General features: G+C 45.2%; 2 protein-coding genes across 5 annotated transcripts in view; one reads left to right on the top strand and one right to left on the bottom strand.

Moving 5' to 3' along the window:
• Nucleotides 1–21,970, bottom strand: part of CAMSAP1 (calmodulin regulated spectrin associated protein 1) — a 1,201,485-nt gene that overhangs the window by 1,084,968 nt on the left and 94,547 nt on the right. The window lies entirely within an intron of this gene.
• On the top strand, nt 7,626–7,846 carry LOC138473559 (putative ribosomal protein eL39-like 5). The gene has a single exon (XM_069612150.1). It carries the CDS (start codon nt 7,676–7,678, stop codon nt 7,829–7,831), a length of 156 nt encoding a protein of 51 aa, XP_069468251.1. The 5' UTR covers nt 7,626–7,675; the 3' UTR covers nt 7,832–7,846.

A 21,970-nucleotide genomic window follows, 5' to 3' on the forward strand; every position in this document is an offset into this window, starting at 1 on the left:
GGTCTTTAAAGTCCCGTGCTAATTAAGGCCTTGATGAACATGGTAGGTCTTAGGTTACTGAGCAGCTACTGTATTTAGAGGGTCCCCCCTAGTGTGCATCTTGTACATCGAATCTAAAAATATGAAGTATTTCCTCTCAGATTCTATTACAGTGGCGAGAACTTTTGATCAAATGTTATGTTATCTAGTAGTTTTAGGGTCTCCAGTTCATATGGTGCACATATCACATTGGTGAAGTTACAGATGGTGGGTCTTGGTCATCTGCTCAGTCTTTGGAAAGCATGATGGGGTTTTCCTGGGGTCCCCATACATAGGAAAGGTGAGCAGAGCAGTCCATTCTCCTACCACATATTAGCACCACTTGATGCCATATCCAAGCTCTCTGTGAAGCATCTACTTTCCTGCTTAACCAAGTGGGCTGAGGTGAATAAGCAAATAGTCACTTACACTGTGCCAGTCACCGACATAGAGCTCCCTGAGCGCATAGTATTTTCCCACGTGCATGCTAGGACCACAGCTGGGGTAACCAAAATAGAGTCTTACATTATGGAAAGGCAGGGGATTGGGGCAAAGAGGAGAAGTGGGAGATGTCACACTGGAGTGGGCTTTCAAAAGGGACGGGGCACCTTGGACCACTGTACAGTGAGGAGTACACAAGGAGTGGGTCCAAACTATTCTTTTGTTTTTTTAGTTTCATGCCGTGTTTTCGGTATGGTGAACAGAGCGAGACTGTGATAAAAGTTAGTCTTTGTGAGTCTGCAGCAGAGAAGGTGGACCCTGAAAAAAGGCACTTTCTCTGACACTTGGGCACCTGTTCAAATGGGCACCTGTTCAAATGGGCACTCTATATGGAGGTCAAGATAAGTACCAACATCGTGCTTACAGAAGTCTGAGTGATGACCCCCTTTTCTTTCAATTCTTTTTCCAACTGATCTGTGATACTAAATGTAGTAGGTGAGGTTTTCTCTGAGCATCTTGAAATACTTGTGCATAGGCACGTTAAATTACATATCATATCACCTGGGTGGAGGTACACGAAGGAGTTTTTATTTAAGCAGCTATTTCCTCATGGATCTTAACTCAATAGGCCTGTAAAGGAAAATTGATTATCTGTTTAACTTCTGCTCCTTCAATGGCCTGGAATAAACTCCTTCAAGACCCTGGTTCTTGTGCCTAGTCTCTAAAGTCATAATCATTCCTGGCACCTAAAGGGGGTAGGAGAGCAAAAAGGTGTTTTTCCTAGTATTTTGAGTGCATACAGCTGGAATTTAGTAATTCATAGACATGATCTCATATTTTGCCTAGTTATTTAAACGCTCTATAAGCAGACGTATATTCAATTACTGATTTCAGGGTGTGAGAATGTAGTTTTAATTGGGTCATTTAAAAGGGTGCACATGGTTAAGATGTTGCCCCTGTTTCTGTGTTGGAGCTGTGGGGGTGGGGTAAGTTGTTTCTCCAATTTGCACAGATTTATATCTGCACCATGTGCAGATCATTTGCCGCCATAGCCTAAACAATGACCACTGAGACCCACCTCAAGGTGTCTCACCCGCTAGTCCCCGGGGATCTGTCATCCAGGTGGCCAGGGCACGGCCGTCGCTTTTGGATCCAGTTCCTGGGGGTGGGCCACTGCCGGAGGATCACCTGGGTGAGGGGTCTTCGGGGAATGGGGAGTGGGACACCCGATGGCGAGATGCAGATCCTTACCCTGTAACACCTTTACCTTACTCTACCAGGAAGGATACTTAGGAACTCAGCCCCCCCCACCCCCCTTTACAACACAAACACTTTCTCACGGACAACTCACTATGAGAGAAAACGGACTAACACTGAGACGTGTACCTGACATGTCCCAATACAATGGTCAGGCAATTACTGACCATCACACACACCTGACTTCCATTACACTTCCCCACACGGATAAAAGGCAGAGCACGAGAATACACTGAGCAAGGCAAAACACACAAGGGAGCAGCAGTTACATACGAGGAGAAAGACGGAAAACCAGAAGGGGAACACAAGGAAGGAAGTGCCCTTGACCTTTTCAATGAGGAACCTTTACTTTCACAAATCCTCGAGAATAGAAAGCGTAAGACCAGGAAACCAGGCTGAAGAATCCTGTATTGTGTGTCGGAGGTACCCGGGGCCCTCCCGCGTCAAACAATTTAGGGAAAATCGCCTGCCGCTGTGGTACTGTCCTTGGCTCCTACAACAAAGCAGTGCCAGTGATTTCAACACAGCCGGGGAGTTAGGGAGACTGATACCAGACCGCTCGGTGCTGGAGCCAAGGGTTCCAAGCAGCAACATTGTATGGTGAGCGCTGAAGCGAACAGTGTGTTAAAACGCATGTGATAACCAACGCGAGTGAAGTTGAACAACAGATGAGTGATTGAACTTTTAAACCAAGATTCAATACCTTTGACAGTGTGGATTGGCACTGCGTGCGTGCTCATTCGAAGGTCTCTGTAAGGTATCCAGCTAAGAGTGGAGAAAGGTGAAAGAGTGGGAAAGAACTGCATCGAAGTGGTGCTGCATTGGGTCAAGCAAAGTCCAGTGCACAATCAAAAGTCTTCGATGTTGACATTACCAAATGAACTGATGACAAAATAGAGAAAGTTGGTCCGAGCCCAAACGAGGGAGATCAATTGAAAGCTTTTGGGCTAAAATAAGTTTTGTGTTAAAGAGAATTACATTGGTCCGAGCCCGGCAGAGGGAGACTGATTGAACATGGTGTTAAACTGGATCTGAGCCCGGCTGAGGGGGATGCGAGGTGAATAGTGAATCACCTGAGAAATTGATTAAGTGTGAAATTTCCAGAGGAAAATACCTTGTTTGTTGCATCAAGCCCTCTGCAAGAAGAGACTTTGAAAGGCAAAGAGACTTGGGCACAGAAGGCCATGGTGCTAAAGTTTGAACTGCACCATCGTGCCAGAGAAACCAGAGACGTTGCTAAGCTTGAGTCTACCGCCTTGTCCCGTGCTGAAAACGTGGGGAAGGGAGGCCAATGGCCTGAACATTCTGACCTATGATTTCTAGAACACTTTTCTTTTGCACAACATTGTTTCCCACACTATTTGTTTTTAGAGATAAAGATTGACAATAGGTTTATTAGTACAGGCCCTTTTATTTGGACAAGACAACACTAGGACTCAGTTATTATTTGATGGTTGTAGCTTGCTCCCATCTTTAGATTTAGGCGTTTTTTCAAACCCTTTTTGAAGTTCAATAAACACCCTTGAACTATGGTCACTTGTGTCCGTCTTACTGTTGATACCATGCCTTCCTTACACCACCAATATTGAAGTTCAAACTGCTGCCTATGCTGAATGGCAGTCTTAAGCGTCCATATATGTTCCTGCAATTCTTCTGCGCTGAATGATCATTTGTACATAAAAATCAGGGAATCAACTTTGGCTAGTTGCTTCAGTCAGTCAACCTGCATTTGGCACCTTAGTTGAAAGGGACACCGTTGCGGAGGACACGGTTGCTGAAAAAAATTGATTGCAAATAGTAGGTTTTCAGTTTCAATAACGTGATACGAGGGTGGGTGGGACAGACAATTTATTTGTTTGTATGCTAAATATATGTTGGGACGCAATAAAAACGAATTTAAACAAAAAAGATTGTGGTATTAGGTATTATCAAATGCCAGTATATCATTTTATTAAATGTGTATTTTATTAAATCTTTTGACTTGAATTCTACATTTTGTCTCTAAATGAAAATACTGTATTGACAAGAAAGCACCAAGGGCCCGATTCATGGAATATTGGCCCGGTTCAAAGTGACATTGCACTGCCGACACAAACCCTGATTCATGGAACCGTGCAAAGTGTATTTTTGCCGTGCAAAGTCATTTTGTACTGCAATTATGCGCTGACTTTGCCCGGACTTTGCATGGCCGCAATACACTTTGCATGGTTCCATGAATTGGGGTTTGTGTCTGCAGTGCAAGGTCACTTTTCAGCAGTGAAAATTCACTTTGAACCAGGCAAATGGTCCCTGAATCCGGCCCTAAACCTTTGGCTTTAGAAATATTATTACGGAAAAACCGCAGATAGGAGGCGAAATGAAGCAGCATAAGCACACCCTGCGTCTGCTCTTCACAAAAACAGATTCTGTGCTTACGTCGCAGTTTGCGGTCCACTATGGCCAGGGATGGGCTATTTGTACTGGCTTGGACAACTTTCATATGCATCCGTAAACCTTTACGGCGGTGTACAACTAGACAATGTTATGCATATATTAAAGAATGTAGTACTGTATTCAGCCACCACTGAAACAGGCTCTTTATTCTAGCAGCATTAACCCCTTTAACAATTTGTGTACAGACTTTTTTTAATTGCCATGCTACAATTACAATAATGTCCCTATGTATCGTGCACTGTTATTAAACGTTAACTCTTAAAATGCCCTCACAACATACAAACTGAAAATGAGGAATAAAAGCCCGTCTCGTGGAGGACTTTCACAATATTGAATACTGTTGGCAGACTCCCTATTGATCGAGGCATGAATCAACAGTAGTCTATATTTCCATGATGCAACCACTCAACTGGATTATAAACGGGCTATAAATAAATCCGGAAGGATATTAAGCACGGTGCTATGCCTGTAACTACTGGGCAGATCGCCTGCAGTGCTGTGCCCTCTAAAAAGGCACTTGTGCAAGTCCAGCAGAATACCAACTATTCACTGGCTATTGCACGAAAATAGAAAAATCTGAAATGCTGTGGCCTTTGTTAGGCACGATTGTATGAAGTACCCTTTGGTAGCACTGCAACAACCCTGACCTCCTGGCAATAGGAACAAAACCTTTGGTACAAGCTTGTACTACACAGGTTGGTAGTGTGTTGAGCAGCCAGGTTTATCTCAGGAGGGGTCAATCTGAGCTGTAGGGGAGTTACATAGATTCACAGTGACAAGTATTCAAATAAACTCATACACACAAGGTTCCTGGAATAAACAATAATTTTATCAGTCAGTTAGAATAAGCCTTCAGAAGAGGGCAATATAACAGTAACACTCAAATACACTTCAGAAATGCACACTCTTTCTAAATCAGCAAGTTCCCTTTTGGGATGACCCACAGACACTACCTACACCCTCAGGTGACTTCAATAGTTAGGATGCTGGGAACATTACTATATCACGGTTGTATTTAGAATTAAATGTCAGAGTTGTCAAAGAGAAAGGTTAATATAACACAACAAGAGATTTCACAAATAATTCTCAAAGCGGGTAAGTACTTTTGTAAACCCCCAATGCAAAGTTAGTTAACCCGTAACTGGAAGGAAGACCAATACATTCACAGATGGAAGAAGAGTCACTCAAGGAGCCAAGCTATCAGCAACTCTACAGAGCAACCACGACAAGTCTCACCAACAGAGAACAAGTGTAGTTACACAAAAAGAGGTAAGTTCTCTCAGACTTTAGAGTACCTTTAGATTGAAGAAAAGTGCAGCAGATGACTTCTGTTCCTGTACAGCTCTGCAGATATCACTGTTCCTGGGCCTCAGTCGTGGGGAGAAGAGGGAGAACTTCTGGGGACTCCTGCACTGCAATGGGACAGTTACCGCTCGCAACCGGCAATCTTCAAACAAGTGGCACTTCGGTGTTTCAGCTCCTCGCGACTACCACAAATAGCAACACCGTGGTTCCTGGCTGTTGAGATGGACTTTCCTTGCTTGTGGGGTCCAGCACTCTGTTGCGGTGGCTCAGGCTTGGTCATTCCTGCTTCCTGGGAGTCCAGAGGATCTTCCTGGAGCTTTTGGCCAGCTTAAAAGCAACGCACATAATCTGGTGTTCCTCTCCCTGACGTTTTGGTTTCCAGCCGCAACTCTGTGGAAATTCAACCAGCTCTGAGAGAATGTCCAGGTGGCTTACTTTGGAGTCGATTGGTCCCACCAACTCAAAAGGGAGAAGTCGTCCTTGCAGGGGCTTCTCTGTCGATACGAATTTGGAGTTTCAGCACAGCAGCAGGGCTTCACCGGGCAAACCAACGGTCCAGGAGTTGCACAGGCGTCCCCTTCGGTTCCTTCGTCCAGTGGTCGACTCTGCCTTCCAAGCCAAAAGCCTGGCCTTTTATTCAGGCTTCTCCCATTCATTCCAGCCTTGCTGTCAGTCACCCAGCAGGGTGGCTGTCCTTGCCGCACAGTCAGCCGGCCAATCACCACAGAGTGCATTTGGGTCGCCCAGGAGAGTTTCGGGCACCTCCCTCACTTCCTGCCCCCACCAGACACCCTGAAGCCAGCGGCGGGCTTCACTCGTGAATCCCGCCAAAGGCAAAGCGAACAAAGGTACCAAACCTGGTTTGGCACGCAGAGTAAATCTCAAGAAGGACCTTTCCAAGAAGAAATGGCAAAAAAGAAGAATGGGCCATTTGACAAAAATGGCACCTTTGGGTGCTATACTGCAGCTGCGAACGCAGCCCGCAGGAAATGCACACCACGGTAGTTAAAACATAAAACACTGCCACCAGAAAATCATCGAGGAAAGGGTAACATCAAATTTTTTACATGAGAAGCTAGACACAGGGGATACTAAGTAACCCATCCAGCTCCCTATTGTAAGATAGTGTGTGCTGGGTCTAGAAAGTTACCAATGTATGTAAAGTCAATTTCACTTTACTACTCTTGGAAACAGTCGTTTATTCTGGTACTTGATTCATATGTTATGTAATGTGTGTTGTATTCTCTGTTGTCCTTTTGTAAAGCGCTATATAAAATGTAATAAATACAAAATAGTTTATCCGAGAGAAGGTATTTAAACCTTTGGGAAACCTGAAAGACTTCCCTGTGCCACTGAAGGTGCTGTGTGACACGGTAAAAGATGCCTATGGAGTTTGTCAGACTCCATAACCAAAAAAACTGTCTTAAAAAACACATTAAAATACATAAGCGTGGGGAAAAAGGGTCTCATTCTCTCCAGATAAAAAAAAGCAAGCCCTCAAAATCCAGAAAAGTTGCTGGGGGTCTCTAAGGTGGAGGGAATTAGCACATTTCTGAGAATTCTCCCTAACAGCCTTCTTTGCGTGAACGGCAGAGACCATTGGGATTTGTATGTATACATTTTGAATTATAATAACTGCACAATAAAGGAAATGAAAATGACAAAGATAAAGCATTACAATTTTTGACGATAAGTGGTCGAGTTTGTGCACGTTTCATCAAGTTAATGGAAAAGACAAGAACACAACAGTAATTATTTATTAAAATTGGGCACGATCTGTATTCAAAGGGGCGTGTGCACTCTTTAAAAATGCCAATAGAAAGTAATGTCCAAAAACCTCTGGAAAACGTGTTCAAAAAGGTTTGTACCTGTAGGAATGCCGACATCAATAATTCTGTGGCTGTCCACAAATGTACTTCCATGTCTGAGAAACATGAACTACTGCATTCTATTCTTTTCATCTCCTTGTCAGTATCCTTTCTTCGCCATAGAAGGAAAATATATATTATTGTAATGAATGTATAAAATAAGACCGTTCCGTGGTAAGCGAAGCACCTCACACTAAACCAGGAATACCAAAACAAAGTATGCTGCGGTATCCATTTTCAAAGGAAAACGGCGTTTGTTTTCCACATTCTGGTATACATTGCATCAAAAAGCAAATGCAATCGTTTTTTTTTCCCGATCCGCCATTGTGGTGTCAGGGTGGAAGTCTTTCACTATGTCCTCCAACAAGACGTTCAAGATCAAGCAGTTTCTCGCTAAGAAGCAGAAGCAGAACCGACCCACCCCACAGTGGATCTGCATGAAAACTGGTAACATGATCAGGTACAACTCCAAGAGAAGACACTGGAGGAGGAAAACGCTTGGATTGTAAATGCAGACTGCTCTGTGGATGGCAAACTATTTCCTGTACTTTGATAACAGTGGAAGACCAAATGTCAGTCATTATGGTGGCAGGTTGCCATGGTTTATTTGCTTTTGAGGACTTGAAAAATGTCTAGTCTCAATACCACCTGCCACATGTACCTGCATTGTTGCAGGTGAGAAAATTGATGGAAAAAAAATAAAAGAAAGCAAATGTAATCTAGTGCTTACAGGGGACCTCTTACATTACAAAGTTCATGATAAAGAGCAGGCACACATTTAATAAGTTTGCAAGTCAGTCCTAATGTCTAATCAAAAACTTGCTCAGACCTTTTGCTTGCCACAAACTCGAAGAACGCTAATAAACCAGTACACTCGTGGAATTAAGGCAGAGGGGGTATACAGCACTGTTCTCGACATTTTGGACGCTGCTAAGTCGAAGTCTATTGGAAAGTATCACAATACCACAAGGCAATGGGAAAGCCAGGACTCGAGGATGGGTAGACTATGAAGAAATGGGGAACCGCCGGCAGCTGAAATGTTAACCCGCAGGTGTATGTTCAAAAAGGCTGATAAGCAAACCAAAGTAAGCTAAAGCAGCATTCTGGTACCTGAATCTACGGATGATAAAGACGGTGAGTAAAGCAAGTTTTTGAGGAATGAGTTCCGGAGCCAGCTGCAGTTCAAGTGAATTTGTGTAAACAGACGGCCTGCTCGCAGGTGGGCTTCATGCTACCACCTCTCCTTGTCTCTATGCGTGTTCCCTGCAACCACTGAGCGTGAGCGGATTTCCTGTGATGTGCTCGGAGGCATGAAGAGCGTGATCCTTGTTCACTACACTCCTGCCTTCCTTAAGCCAGGCAGCCCTTCAAAGTCTTTGAAATTAGCTGGTACTTGTAAGCAGGTCAACGGAATGGCTTCTAGGTTAGGTGCTGGTTTAACCGTCTCTATGGGTCCAGCTTTTGCTTGCTATCTTGTGATATTCATAGGCCCCATATCACTTGTTGCATGGACTACTGACATGGGGTTTGATGTTCCATGACTGGGTGTGTCTTTGTCAACGGGCATTCGATTTATTAATTGCTTATCTTCATTCTGTAGTTGGTGTTGTGTTGTCAAAATTGATCAGTGGTAACTAATTGGCATGTAATCTCCCGGGTCCCTTGGGTACAACAGGCCTTCTCTACTTCCGCTTAATGGCACTTCACAAGCCGATATTGACTCCACTTTGTACCATTCTACAATATAACTATTGACCCGAGAACCTTGCCACTCGCCTCTTAGTGTTGACAGAGGGTTCGAAATTCAGATTCACTGAGCAGGAGCTAAAACCAGCTCCTGAGTGTCGGGCATCACCAAGTAGCCAGAAGCTACCGCTGAAACCAGGGAACCAGGAGCAGGGACACAGCGCACTGCAAATCTAACTTCCACATGAAATGCATACTAAGTTTGTGCCCTTTATTATTGATCCATTATATTTAAACATGTCCTAGATCTATCCCAATATTTCTCTATTTACATGCTGAAACACTTAAAGGTAATGTCAAATATGCAAGATTGTAAGGCACCAGTTAGCCTGGGTAGCCAAAAGTAGGTACTGGTAACTGTTGGTTTTAAGTTAACCAGGCTATCATAGGGTAGAAGCAGGTGTTAAATAGCTCCCAGCAATTTCGAAACCCAACATAGTTTGTTGCTTTCTTCAAGCCATTTCTTATTAGTTCTTGGTTGCCTATGTTTACTAGGCCAGACACACAACCACTCTGGGGCTAATTCACATATGGGTTTCTTGCCCTCGATTGCTACAAAATGGTGTGATGCCTATGCTTGAATGTGGTGTAGTGCGATATGCCCAGGTCTTCCAATAATGATTTTGAATCAAGAATTGACATAGGAGCGAGAGAGTTGCAGGGTCCATTTTATTTCTCTGGTGAACCTTTCCAACATGCCATTTTGTCTGGGGCAATAAAGCAAAGAAGTTTCATGGTGAGCTTTCCACAGGAATTCTGGTACTCGGTCAGACAAATTGTACGCCATTGCCTGTTGCGGGTAAGTTAGTTCAGTGGGTTGCACGCTCGCTGCTACGAACTTCGTATGATCTGCTGGTCTCAGGTTCGAACCCCAGCAAGGCCAACACAGCCTTTAATCCTTCCATGGTTGATAAATGAGTACCAACTCAGGTTGGTTGATAGTGTATGTTTATATGTTCTATGTGAAGCACTTAGGCGTAAGTGCTATATTTTTTAAAAAATTTGCATTTGGCTATTAGACAAGCCTTAAGCAACAAACTATCAAATATTCAATAGAATCTTCAATACAAACAATACTACATAATTTACAAAAATCTTTAAAACTGTGTATGTCAATATTTACGAAATTAAAAATATTCTTTAACCTTAATAAAATACTACACATATAAAGGCTATTATCTGATGATGTTGCACAGCTTACTCTTTAACCTTGGTAAAATACCAGACATACATTTTATAAAACTGTTTTCCAAATTGAGTGTGCTGCTGAAGTCATTATCACCGATTCAACAGCATATAAGGTGCACCCAAATTGGTCTGTTTGAATATAATCAACATGATTTACCAAAGAACTAAAACGATCAACCTAATATGTAAAAAGAGATGGCCAAAGCGTTAAAATGTGGCGACTTGATTCACTATCTTCAATACAGAATCAACAGGTGCGCTTTTCTAGAGGTATTCTACCAATTGCTCCCTTATATTCTCCTGTAGGGAGATTATTTAATCTGAAATAAAATGAATCCTTTAAGATCGGAGGAGCAAAGTTTTGTGAAATAAGTACGAGGGATATTTGGCGTAAAGCCTTGGATAGCAAAGTCACTGTACCTTTTCTTGTTTGACAGTTTCTTAATATTGGATGCTATGTCCTAATCCCTAGACTTCCTCTTTATTCTAATTTCTAAACTAGCTAAATTAGACACTGCATCATTATATAAATCCAATATAGGAAGACAATTGTTAGCAGTAGAGCGCAGTTGCAAAAGAAATGCTTTGTTTGCACCAGTCTCATAGCCTTTACCAATCAACATTAATTCGTTTTGTGTCTCCGAAGTAGACAATGTCTTCAAATATAACAGAGTTCTTTGACCCAACCACACAGATTCCAATGAGACAAGACCATACTCCATTCTCAGAGCTTCTATCGGGACTGATTGCAGCAAACTTATAATCAATCGCAACATTCTTCCCTCAATTTTCCCTAACCATTGGACATATTATTGCTCAAGAACAGACAGTCCGTATAATAGACACAGAATAATGCTAACTCTGTAAATCTCGAAAAATGTAGCAATGTTGTGCCCCCCTTTCTAAACTATTTAGTGTTTAATTACGGTCAATTTTGTCCAAATCCTGGGGAATACTACCGCCCCATAGTAAGTATTAGTAGGTTCAACTTGAATTGGGAAACCCTCCATTGTTGTTTGAAGTTGAAGGTCTTTCATTGTCCAGATGAATCGTTGTTTCCCTATGCATTTATTAGTATCTCCAAAACACATTACTTTGGTCATGGAGATATTTAAAATCATAGTTGTTTTGCGCATAGGTGAGGAGAACTGCAATCGTTGAAGTCCTATTGGTATTTTGTCCAATAGTATGGTGTCATCGGCATATTCCAGCCATGAGACTGGCCTATTGCTGATTTTTTGGGGAAAATTTCTTGCAGCATTAAGGTGACTCAACAAATCTGCTACGTACAAGTTATAAAGCATAGGTGCCAATACGCAGCCTTGTTTAAAGCCACAATTTGTTTCCCTATAACCCGCAAATTCACCAAGAGAGAGAGCTCACTCGTACTGTTCCTGTCGTATTAGTGTAGAGATTTAATAAAATATAATAACTGTGAGCAGCTCTCCAGATAAAGTGCGTATCGGCCTTTCTACGTACAGAAATCTGGTAAATACAGCTCTATTAATTCTTCCTTGCATACCACTTACTCATGCTATTTATGGCAGCACCCCCATAAATCATGGAGTTCACTGGGGACAGCTCGGCAGGCAGCAGCTTGGAAATCCACTCTTTACTTTAGCAATCCACACAGATCCTTGAAAGAAGCAACTGGAAGTAGTCCTGGTCCGTTTTTTTTAAAAACTCTCCTCTGCTAATGAGTATCAAGATAACTTCGGATTATTGTGTTTTCTTCACTTGGTTCAACTGCTTGCATTTTGTAGGTTATGAAGGCACGCTCATGTATGCTTACGGCCGAAGAAAATACAACCCGCAAGGGGAAAAACGGCAAGAGATTTTTTGCAAGGATAACACGTTTTAATTGCACATAAAGAAGGGTGCAAGCAAAGAACTCTGCTGCTCAAAAACATTCTGCCAAAAATGAGTACAAGCAGAAGCATAGAAGGCAGCACATTGTCGTCACTTTTACAGTAGGAACCCAGATGGCTGGTTGCCGAGACCCTATACATGGGCCAGTTCCATAGGGGATGCCAGGCTGTGATTGGTCCCAGCCTCGTTCATCCGTCCGTCCATCCGTTTTCGTTTATCACATGGGGTCAGCTGGGGTCATCTTTCCAGGGACTGAAGATCATGCGCCTCATCAGTTGCTATTACAGAGTTACTATTGGAAGATAATGCTATTCTATCATTACGGCATGCACCTGGGAAACTCGGAACTGGCACAGGAGGGAGGAACACGATCATGCTGACCCACACATACTTTTCTCCGTTCATATCGCACTCTCCGCACCCAATGCTTCCACCCTCGCTTTGGACTATAATGTCCCTGTAACTCTTACTACAAAGTGCGTAATTATGGGATGAGGTGAAATGGTCTTGTTCGTCCAGATCTTTCATGACCACTGCTTTTATGGTTAGTGGTCTGAGGTCACCTACTATCGTGGAATTAAGGGGTCTTGAACTGGGTCAGTTGTGGGTGCCATTACTCTTGGTGGGCTGGGTGGAGGTTGGACACCTGCTGGTGACTTGGCTGTGATGAATGTGTGAGACGAGGAGCCTGGTGCTGTCTTGTGGCCTTGCAGGGTGCATTCCTTTTCAGCATAACAACTAATTTCAGCAGTTGGATGTGCTTGGCTAACAGCCGATGGTGTAGGTCGGCTCCTTAGTGAGTGCCTGCCTGATCCGAGATGATCCGTTGAAAACAAAAGCTTATTGAAAGAAGATATTGCCTATCAACATAGGAGTGTATGCACGAAAGTCCCAGCAACGCCAGGCTGCATTGGGGAGCGAAGTAAGCAGTGGGTTGCAGTGATCTGAGGGACGGAATATCGAGGCTGCCGGCAACTGCGGGACCCAAGATGGGGCTGTACTGAGGAATCAGATAAAAAGGAACCGAGGCGAGTGCTTAAGACTACAGCAGGGTGTGTGCAGCCCAGACAGGGCCAGGGACTGCAGGCAAGGACCGTTGAGGAGAGAAGGGGAACATATGTTGGGAGTGGAGGAAGCGAGCAGCAGAGGTCTGCGAGACAATGGCAGAGGGACAGACTGATTTGAGGATTACAGCAGAGCTCACCAGCGGGGACACAAGTACAGTGGCAGGCAAGTGCTGTGGGAACCCCTGAGGATCGCCCTGGTCCCCCTACCCACGAACTAAGTGAAACGGGCTGAATGTGAAGACAGTCGGCGTGCGTAGAAGGTTTGCATATCTGCAGAGCGCGAGAACAGCGTCCTCCCGGCCGGAGCATGGAATAAAAGGGAACATGCATATATTTTAATGCCTGACCAGTTGAGCCCGGGCTGGTGTGGGTGAATAAGAGCAGCCCCAGGAAGAAGCAGAGGCAGGGACCACTGCACAGAGGATCAGCAGGTGGCCTGCTCGCAATCACAGATTGTGTGGGATACTGTAACAAGAATCCAGACCGCACAGTGAAACAATGACAAACTCCCGAGCTAGACAGAATTAACAGGAGCCTGATCAAATTTGGAAACCTGCCCTGGGCATGAAAAACAGTACAAGTAGAAATCGGTCCCTGCACTGCTGTAAGGGATAAAGGAAGAGCAACTGCTTCTCTCAGTTCCTGTGGCCTTGGATATACGCCACAACACCCCTGATAGGAGCAGACGTGCAGGTGAGGGGAGACTACAGCTCCAGCGGAAGATTGCCACAGTATAAAAGCCCATATGCTAGGGGGCAAAAGCTGACCAAATACTCGTCAACAGCTGTGGAGAAAGGTGACGCACAGCATCCAGTGCATTGCTGGTTCAGGAGTGCATGCGAGATGAGCATCAGAAGACCACATGCTGTTCGGAAATGAAAGGGGCGACAAAGCAAATGTGCTACACACTAAGAGATTAGCAGGCAGAAGAGCCAAGCTTCCTACCCCTGATCTGGTCAAGGACTTTGCAAGTACAGAATCCACCCAAGGAGTAGAGCGTTCACAGATCTGAGGGACAACACGTCAGCATATATAGACAGCCCTCCATGGAATATAAGATTCAGACCCGCACAAAAACAGTAAGTGAGCATGTGGCACCTGCGGACAAGTGGAGGATAGAACTAGTGGCCTGAATGCCTCCCAAACCACCCAAAAACTAAGTGGGTCAGCTAACCCGGGATGGATTTGCCCAGATTAAACACCAAGTACCTGGAGGAAATACGGAAGCAGCACAAGAAGGGTAAAAGGGCGCCATGGACTTGCACAATCAGGTCATGCTGGCGATCGCAGACCTAAAAGCTTCATCCGGGGTCACAGATCGAAGCAGTGCAGCTGGAAGTGGGGCTGTTGCGGCAGGATGTGAGAAACCTAGCGGAGTGTACCATGACGCTGGAATCACAGGTGAGAGAACACAGGAGAATTAAAGATCACGCAGCAGGACGTCCACGTGTTGCAGCAGAAAGTAAGCCTGCTGGAGAATATAGTGGAGGAAGACAAAGGACGCGCTAGGCGAAATAATATCTGCATCATCAGACTGCCGTAAGGCGAATGACGACGGACCAGACAACGTGCATTGAAAATATGTTATTACAGGAAATCGGGCAAGGGAACCTTTCACAGGGTTTTACGATCGAGAGAGCACACAGAGCGTTGGCCAGGCACCACCCACCCCCTCAGGAGCGCCCCGATCATTGCTAAGGTCCTGAATTATAAGGACAGAGGATTCTTGCCCACTCCAGACAAGGACGACAACTGAGGAGAGCTTCAGTAGACCTGGCTGTCTACCCGGACTAGACTTCTCAGGTGCAGAAGAGCAGAGCACAATTCACAGAGGCGAAGAGGATGCGAGAAGTGGACACACCCGAGTAAGGGCAGCAATGCTGGGCTGTTATTGTTTGGGGAAGTTTGGGAAGGTAAGGGAGGGTCTGTCGGAATGCGTAGTTAGAACAGAGAAGGTGTATCCTTTAGCAAGAGGTGGCTGGAAAAGCAGAATAATACTAGGGGGGGGGGGTTCCCAGGGGTTCAAGGTACCTAAACAGAGTCAGAAGGAATGGCGGGAGCAATTGATGTGATCTCCTGGAATGTGGGGGCAGGGGGTTAAACGCTTATATAAAAGGAATAGAGTTTATTCGTATCTCACAAGATGTAAGGTGGATATAGCAGTGCTTCAGGAAACGCACCTTACAGCTGAAAAACAGACATTATTGGCACAAAGGTGGCTTGGTCAATTATTCAGCTCTACGTACTCAGTATGCTAGAGGAGTACCGATTTAGGTGGCGCCCTCGGTACCCTTCAAGGTCACTCACGTAAAGACCGATAATGAGCGGAGAATGGTGCACATCCAGGGCCTCAAGGAACAGGTGGATATATGTCTGATCAATACGTACGGCCCCAACCAACACGCTGAAAAATGGTTCCAGGCGCTGTACTCCCGATTGGCACCATACCGGGACAGTAATATGTTATGGGGTGGGGATTTTAATTGTATTATGAATCCTGTCTTAGATGGATCAGATGGTAAATATACTAAATTAGCACAGCCTGCAAGAGCTTTACAGAATCTCCTAAATTCCTTTGATTTGGAGGACGGCTGGAGGGAGCTTCACCCAGACACTAGACATTATTCCCAATTTTCGGCACCTCATGAAGTATATTCTAGAATAGATTATGTTTTTTGTAGGGAAAGAAATAATGCACCAGATTACACACGCTGAATACAAAGGGAGAGGCTTACTATCGGATCACGCCCCTCTGGCTATACAATGGAAATATGCGCTCCTTCGGGCCCCAATACCCACGTGGAAACTCTGAAGCGAATCGTTGAGGGATCCTTTAATCAGAGATAGTATCAAAGATAGCATCAGCAAATATATAATCGAACAATCTGGGCAATGTACCCAGGGTTGGAATCTTCTGGGAAACCCTGAAGGTAGTGATCAGAGGGGCTGCCATAGCGGGATCCAGCAGTATTCAACCAACTGTAAATAGGGAGTTGTCCTCTGCGGAGGAACAATTGAACAAAACCAAGAGCAAGATTCAGGTAACAAAGCGAAGAGGGAGGAATTGAAACAGAAATGTATAGACTGCTGGGATAGACTGGGTAAACATAGCTTTGCAAAGTATACAGAAAGACAACATATAGCGGTGGATAAGCCTAGACTATTTGTATGTATGTATGTATGTATTTATTTGGATATTTGTAACACAAATTTCCCTGGAAGAAGACAGGCAAAATAAATTGCATCTGGGAGCACGATTATTAGCATGGTTATATGAATGAAACACAAAAGGAGCCCCATACATGCTAGAAATACACCGCAAGAAGGAGTGTGACACACAGAACGGGATTAATGATATATTCTGCAAATTCTACCAACAACTGTATCAAAGCGGACCCCAAGTGTTAGGCTCTCGATTGAAGGACATGCTTGGCGAGATTGCGCTCCCGGTGTTGAGCGAGGAGGATAGGGACGGGTTAGAGGTGCCTATCACTGTGGAAGAAATACAGACTACGATCAAGGAGTTGTCAACAGGTAGGACACCAGGCTCAGATGGGCTACCAAGCGAATTTTATAAAGAATACGAGCAAGACTTGGCCCCCCACCTGCTGACTATGTTCAATGATGCCTATGAGGTAGAGATCATTCCCCTTAGCTTAAGAGAATCTATAATTATACCTCTCCTCAAACCTCATAATGTGGCTCGTACAGGCCACTCTCGTTGTTGAACCAGGACAGCAAGATACCAACATCCATTCTAGCCACTAGGTGGAAGGAAGTGATAATGAAACTAGTGCATCCAGACCAAACAGGCTATGTCCCAGGCCGTAGTATGGCCTGGAATTTGAGGAGGCTACACCATATATTGGACAAAACAGCATCCTGGGAGGCACCATGCACCATAGCTACATTGGACACAGTTAAAGCGTTTGATTCAGTGAACTGGGACTGGCTTTAAGCAACATTGAGCAGATTTGAATTTGGCCATGCTTTTATTAAATGGGTCCATCTGGTGTACACGAAGCCGATGGCAAGGGTCAAGACAGGGAAGCACATTTCAATGGCATGGGAGCTAGGAAAGGGCACGCAACAGGGTTGTCCGTTATCACCATTATTGTACATCACAGCCATGGAACCAATTGCCCAGTATCCCAGGACAGAATATAAAGGTCAGAATTGAAATAGATGGAGACAGGCATTTATTATCACTGTATGCGGATGACACACTTTTATATATTCAGAACCCAGAGGATAATCTGGAACTGTTATTGGAAACAATGGAGCTGTAAGCAACATGGGCAGGAACTACAATTAGTGGGGACAAATCAGCAATATTTACGCTAGCAGGATTTCCTGGGAGGGCGGAGCATAAACTGCCCGTATTAGCACTGGAGTGGAAAGTACGTACTTTTAGATATCTAGGGGGTCAATGTGCACCATGACCGGGAGGATGAATACGCACATAATACACTGCAAGCTCTAGAAGAGATAAAACGTTCAATGAAATTCTGGGCTAAGCTACCCATGTCAATGATGGGTAGAGCGGCTTTACTGAAAATGGTAGTATTACCGAGACTGCTGCATTATTTCGTAACATACCATTTTATACCATGATCCTTCTTCAAGGCCATAGGCGGTATCTGTAGGTTTTCTATGGAAGTATGGGAGAAACAGGATAGCGCTGGCAACTCTATACCGGCCACACATGGAGGGGGGCATCAGGGTACCATGCTTTGAGCGATCCTTCATAGCAGGGCAGTTGCAATTTGTGGTTGACTGGCTGGCAGAAGATCCCAACCCACACGAGGATGCTGCAAGCCAATGTGCAGAATTATTATCTGAGTGAGTTAATGTGGCTCGATAAGCCTAGAAGGGAAAGGTGGTCCCACCTGGTGGCCTTGGGAGTGAAGGTGTGGGACAGAGCAATGGAACTGATGGGGTTGCCTGATCCTATGTCGACACAAATTCCTTTGCTCTCAGTGGTACCAAGCCTGGCGCACGCAAAGGCAGCAGTCCGGAAGTACTGGGAAGCCTGCGGGGTGGCCACTGTAGGAGATTTACTGTACGACAATGTATACATACCTGTCACGACCCCTGCCCTAGGCCTGGATTGCCAGGCCAGGTGGGCCGCTTCTAGTACCCCCATCTCTTGGAGCCAGTCCTGGCGCCTTTGTCGCCAGTCTCATGTGCTAAAGCAGTAATTTGGGCCCATAAGTGCATTGCGCAACAACATGGATGCTTCCACATGGCTCAGTTCTTGAACTGAACCATGCGGTCTAGCATTTTGGGTGTGGCAGGCCCAAAGACACCTGGGATGCCTGCAGACTATATAACCCACGCCCGGACTCCAGTACACGCTTTGCGTTACTTTGCATTCCTGCAACGTGACGCTCATCGTCTTCAGCAGCATCTGAGAACCTCGGAAGAACCGCACCTGAAAGACAAACGGGACACCGTTACTAGCAGCAGCTTACCTGCGATTCCATCGCTAGCTGCCATCTGCTCCTGCAATCAGCATCCAAGGAACAGCGAGTCTTCCGGATCGTCGGATCTGCAAAAGGAGAGAAACAAGACATTAAACATTTACAATTGTGCCAGCAGCTTACCTCGCAAGTCGCCCATCGACCAGCACTGCCTTACAACTTCTTGCTCCAGGTGAGCACCGCAACCTACAGGAACAAAAGACAACAGGTTAGCAAAGACAAGGCATCATAGCGCCTACTAACCGCATCAAGGCGCTCTCGAAATACCATCACCTGCCGGTGACTTCTAATTCAGCCAACGTTCCTCAGCGAACATCCGCGCACCTAAGGGGAGAGAGAAAAGACATTGTTGAATCCAAGAAAGGCTTACAGAATAACAGTAATAAGACCTACCTGAAATACTTTAAAGGGCAGCATCAGTGAAGTAACTAGATCGCACTCGCCCACAAAGGACAACGCGCCCCTGTCAAGAAGACAGGACGGTGAGCACGCCAAAACCCATAACAAGGTGAGGAAAGGTCCGGGGAGGGGCTGCAGGCATACCGGCTGTTGGGAGGCTCTTACCCCAGTTGCCCAGTCTTGAACATTACCCACCTGTTTTCCAGGCAGAACTTCCCCACTGATCATACCAGGGAGCGGCTGAGAAGGGCACCAGGGTCCCGGCAGCTGGATGGCGTCCCCGTGGATACCAGGTGAGCGTAACAATACCCTTTGTAGAATTGACTGAACAGATGGGCATTCACTCAGGCCAATAAATGGCACATGGCATATTGAAGCAAGATATTACACGTTGGTGGCCCGCATATAGCGAACTAATGGCAAAACATGAAATAGACGTTTTATATGACACAGTGGAAGGCGGACACCGCATATATGACCTCTTGCTGGCGAAGGGTCTGTCCCCCCTCTGGCCGTAAAGGACAAATGGGAAGTGGATACGGGAGTGGTTTTTACGGAGACACAATGGAAGGAGACTTTAAGATATCACAAGAAAGTATCCCGGAATGCGAGATAACAGATGATACAATTACTAGTGACACAAAGAGCATACATGATGCCGAAGCAAATCTCACAGTTCTGGGGGCGAGCAAGCAGAGGGGCCCAGGTGCACGTCAGCTAATGCAGGGATGAAACATATGTTCTGGGCTTGCCCGGTAGTGGGGGCATATTGGCGAGAAGTGTTGAATAGACTACACAAAGAGGGGGGTGGAAATGGAGGCGCTTTCCCCGGAGGCCTGATTGCTGGGCCGCTTTCCACGTCCGAAGGGGAGGAAACAAGTCACCAAATTGCAAGATTTGACGTGCATCCTGGCCAAACGCAAAATTGCCATGGCATGGAAATCACCAAAAGGCCCTAATATTGAGGAATGGTCGAGTGACATGGATAGATGGGGCAGGGTGGAATCGGCAGCATGGAGAATTGGGAGATATGGTGGAAGGCACAGCAGAGCTTGTAGGTTGGGAAGCCTCGCTACAAACCCTGTTCAATGAAGGGGATATAAGCAAAATGGAGTAATTCCCTGATCAAAGTAACTCACAGAGTTAATGGGCCGCTATGCAGCACCTAGGTATTTGGCATGCAGCAGACAGACCTGGAGGGGAGTGGGGTTGGGAGAGAGTAGGTAAGGGAATGTTTAAAGTTATAGCTAAATAAATGTTCTGCTAGGATACAGCAATGCTGTTACACGATATCTACATGTGATGTTTCCCAAGTTGAAATCCTAATATATACACAAACATTAATAAAAACAGTTTTAAATAAAAAAGTAATTGCAACAGTTAAGTAACAAACGGAAGCTTCTATGGGAATTAGTAGTGCAGGTCCTTGTACCATCAGCGCTTGGGCCTGTTAAGGTTTCTCCATTGAGCCAACGTTTACCGCGCTGCCATGCAGGACTGAGTGCGTCTACCAGAACTATAAAATGGCATCTCTTTATATGCATCCACTAAGTCTATACATCTACAATTTGTGCAATATTGTGTTCGTGCAGGGTTTCTTAGCACGGCCCTCTCCCCCCCTGGTACATCGCCAATCTATCTATGGGACTCTCCTCACTCTAAAGCGCCTGGGGGAATGGGAAAAGGTTAATTTCCTTCCCAACATTCACCCCTTTCGTTACTTCTACAGTAACAAATTCATCTGCATACTTGCGTTCATTTTCCCTCCTTACAGCAGCTTCATATGGTGGTGTTCCCTTTATTGGTATCCATGCCACTTGCAATTTTCATGGTCGGGGGGGGGGGGACAATTATCGTGTGGTACAGTGTCTACTTCATCTCCATAATGTATAGGGACCATGCAGGGGATAAGGTGGTCAGTTTGTATTTCTCACTCTTATGAATTATGAGGCACTTTTGAAACAAACATTTAAACCATCAACATTGCGTTACTAGGCACTGCTTTGGCACAACAGCAAAGTCCCACTTGGCACATGCAAAAAAGATCCAGGATGAACACTATGACAGGAACAAACATCTTCACGAGGGCTCCTACCCAGGATGGTGCCAGTCGGAAATTGTATCAAAACAATCACCTTCTTGAATACCAGCTTCTTTTTCAATGCGCACCCCCAGGTCGTGCATTTCTGCCACTATGTTGGCCAACAATCCATTTTCTGCATCTTCAGGAGGTAAGAATGTGCAACATGAATCCTCAATCTTTTTGTACACGCCCCCTTCCATCGCCGTCAGCATGCCCATAATGTAGCGGTTCTGCATCGTCACCAGTCTTCACACAGCTCGACCTTTATGACGCTGAACCCTTGCCCGGTGTCATTCGCCAGCTGGACCAGTTCTCCCCATACAATCTGCAGCCACTTTGCATTGGCTCATGCTTGTACGCCGAATAACAAGAGTGATGCAAAGAAAGTCTCAGCAGCGCTAAACAGTTGATATTCTTCAGGAATCCTTCAAGTAGTGTGGATGAGTCTTTCGATAGACAGTTTGATGCTCTCTTTTTTTCTTCGTAGTTTGTCATATTTGCTCTTGCTGGGTGAGACATGAAATTCTGGTGGTGGCAGTGGATTTTGTTCTTCTACTGCTGGGGAAACTGTTGGGGCTTCGTCAGGAATTGGCCCCCCTTTCAGGTGTTCTTCTGGGACTACTAGTAGCGCTGAGTGTAGCATGGCCAGCGAACAATAGCCCATCCATATTGGTGCAAGGTGCAAGTATGCTTGTTGGCCACACACCCAGTAGTAGTCCATCAGTGCTACCATGTCTCTCTTCAAGTCTGGAAATCAGCAATATTCTGTTGCATCGCTTGTTGGAGCCGACAAAGACAGTTCCTTTGTTGTGG

The sequence above is a fragment of the Ambystoma mexicanum genome, chromosome 8 (assembly GCF_040938575.1).
Source record: "Ambystoma mexicanum isolate Mex_15411 chromosome 8, UKY_AmexF1_1, whole genome shotgun sequence".
Classification (NCBI taxonomy): Eukaryota; Metazoa; Chordata; class Amphibia; order Caudata; family Ambystomatidae; genus Ambystoma; species Ambystoma mexicanum.

What these genes read in the sequence shown, in the direction of transcription:
- LOC138473559 (XM_069612150.1), top strand. Translation starts at nt 7,676, where the DNA reads ATGTCCTCCAACAAGACGTTCAAGATCAAGCAGTTTCTCGCTAAGAAG.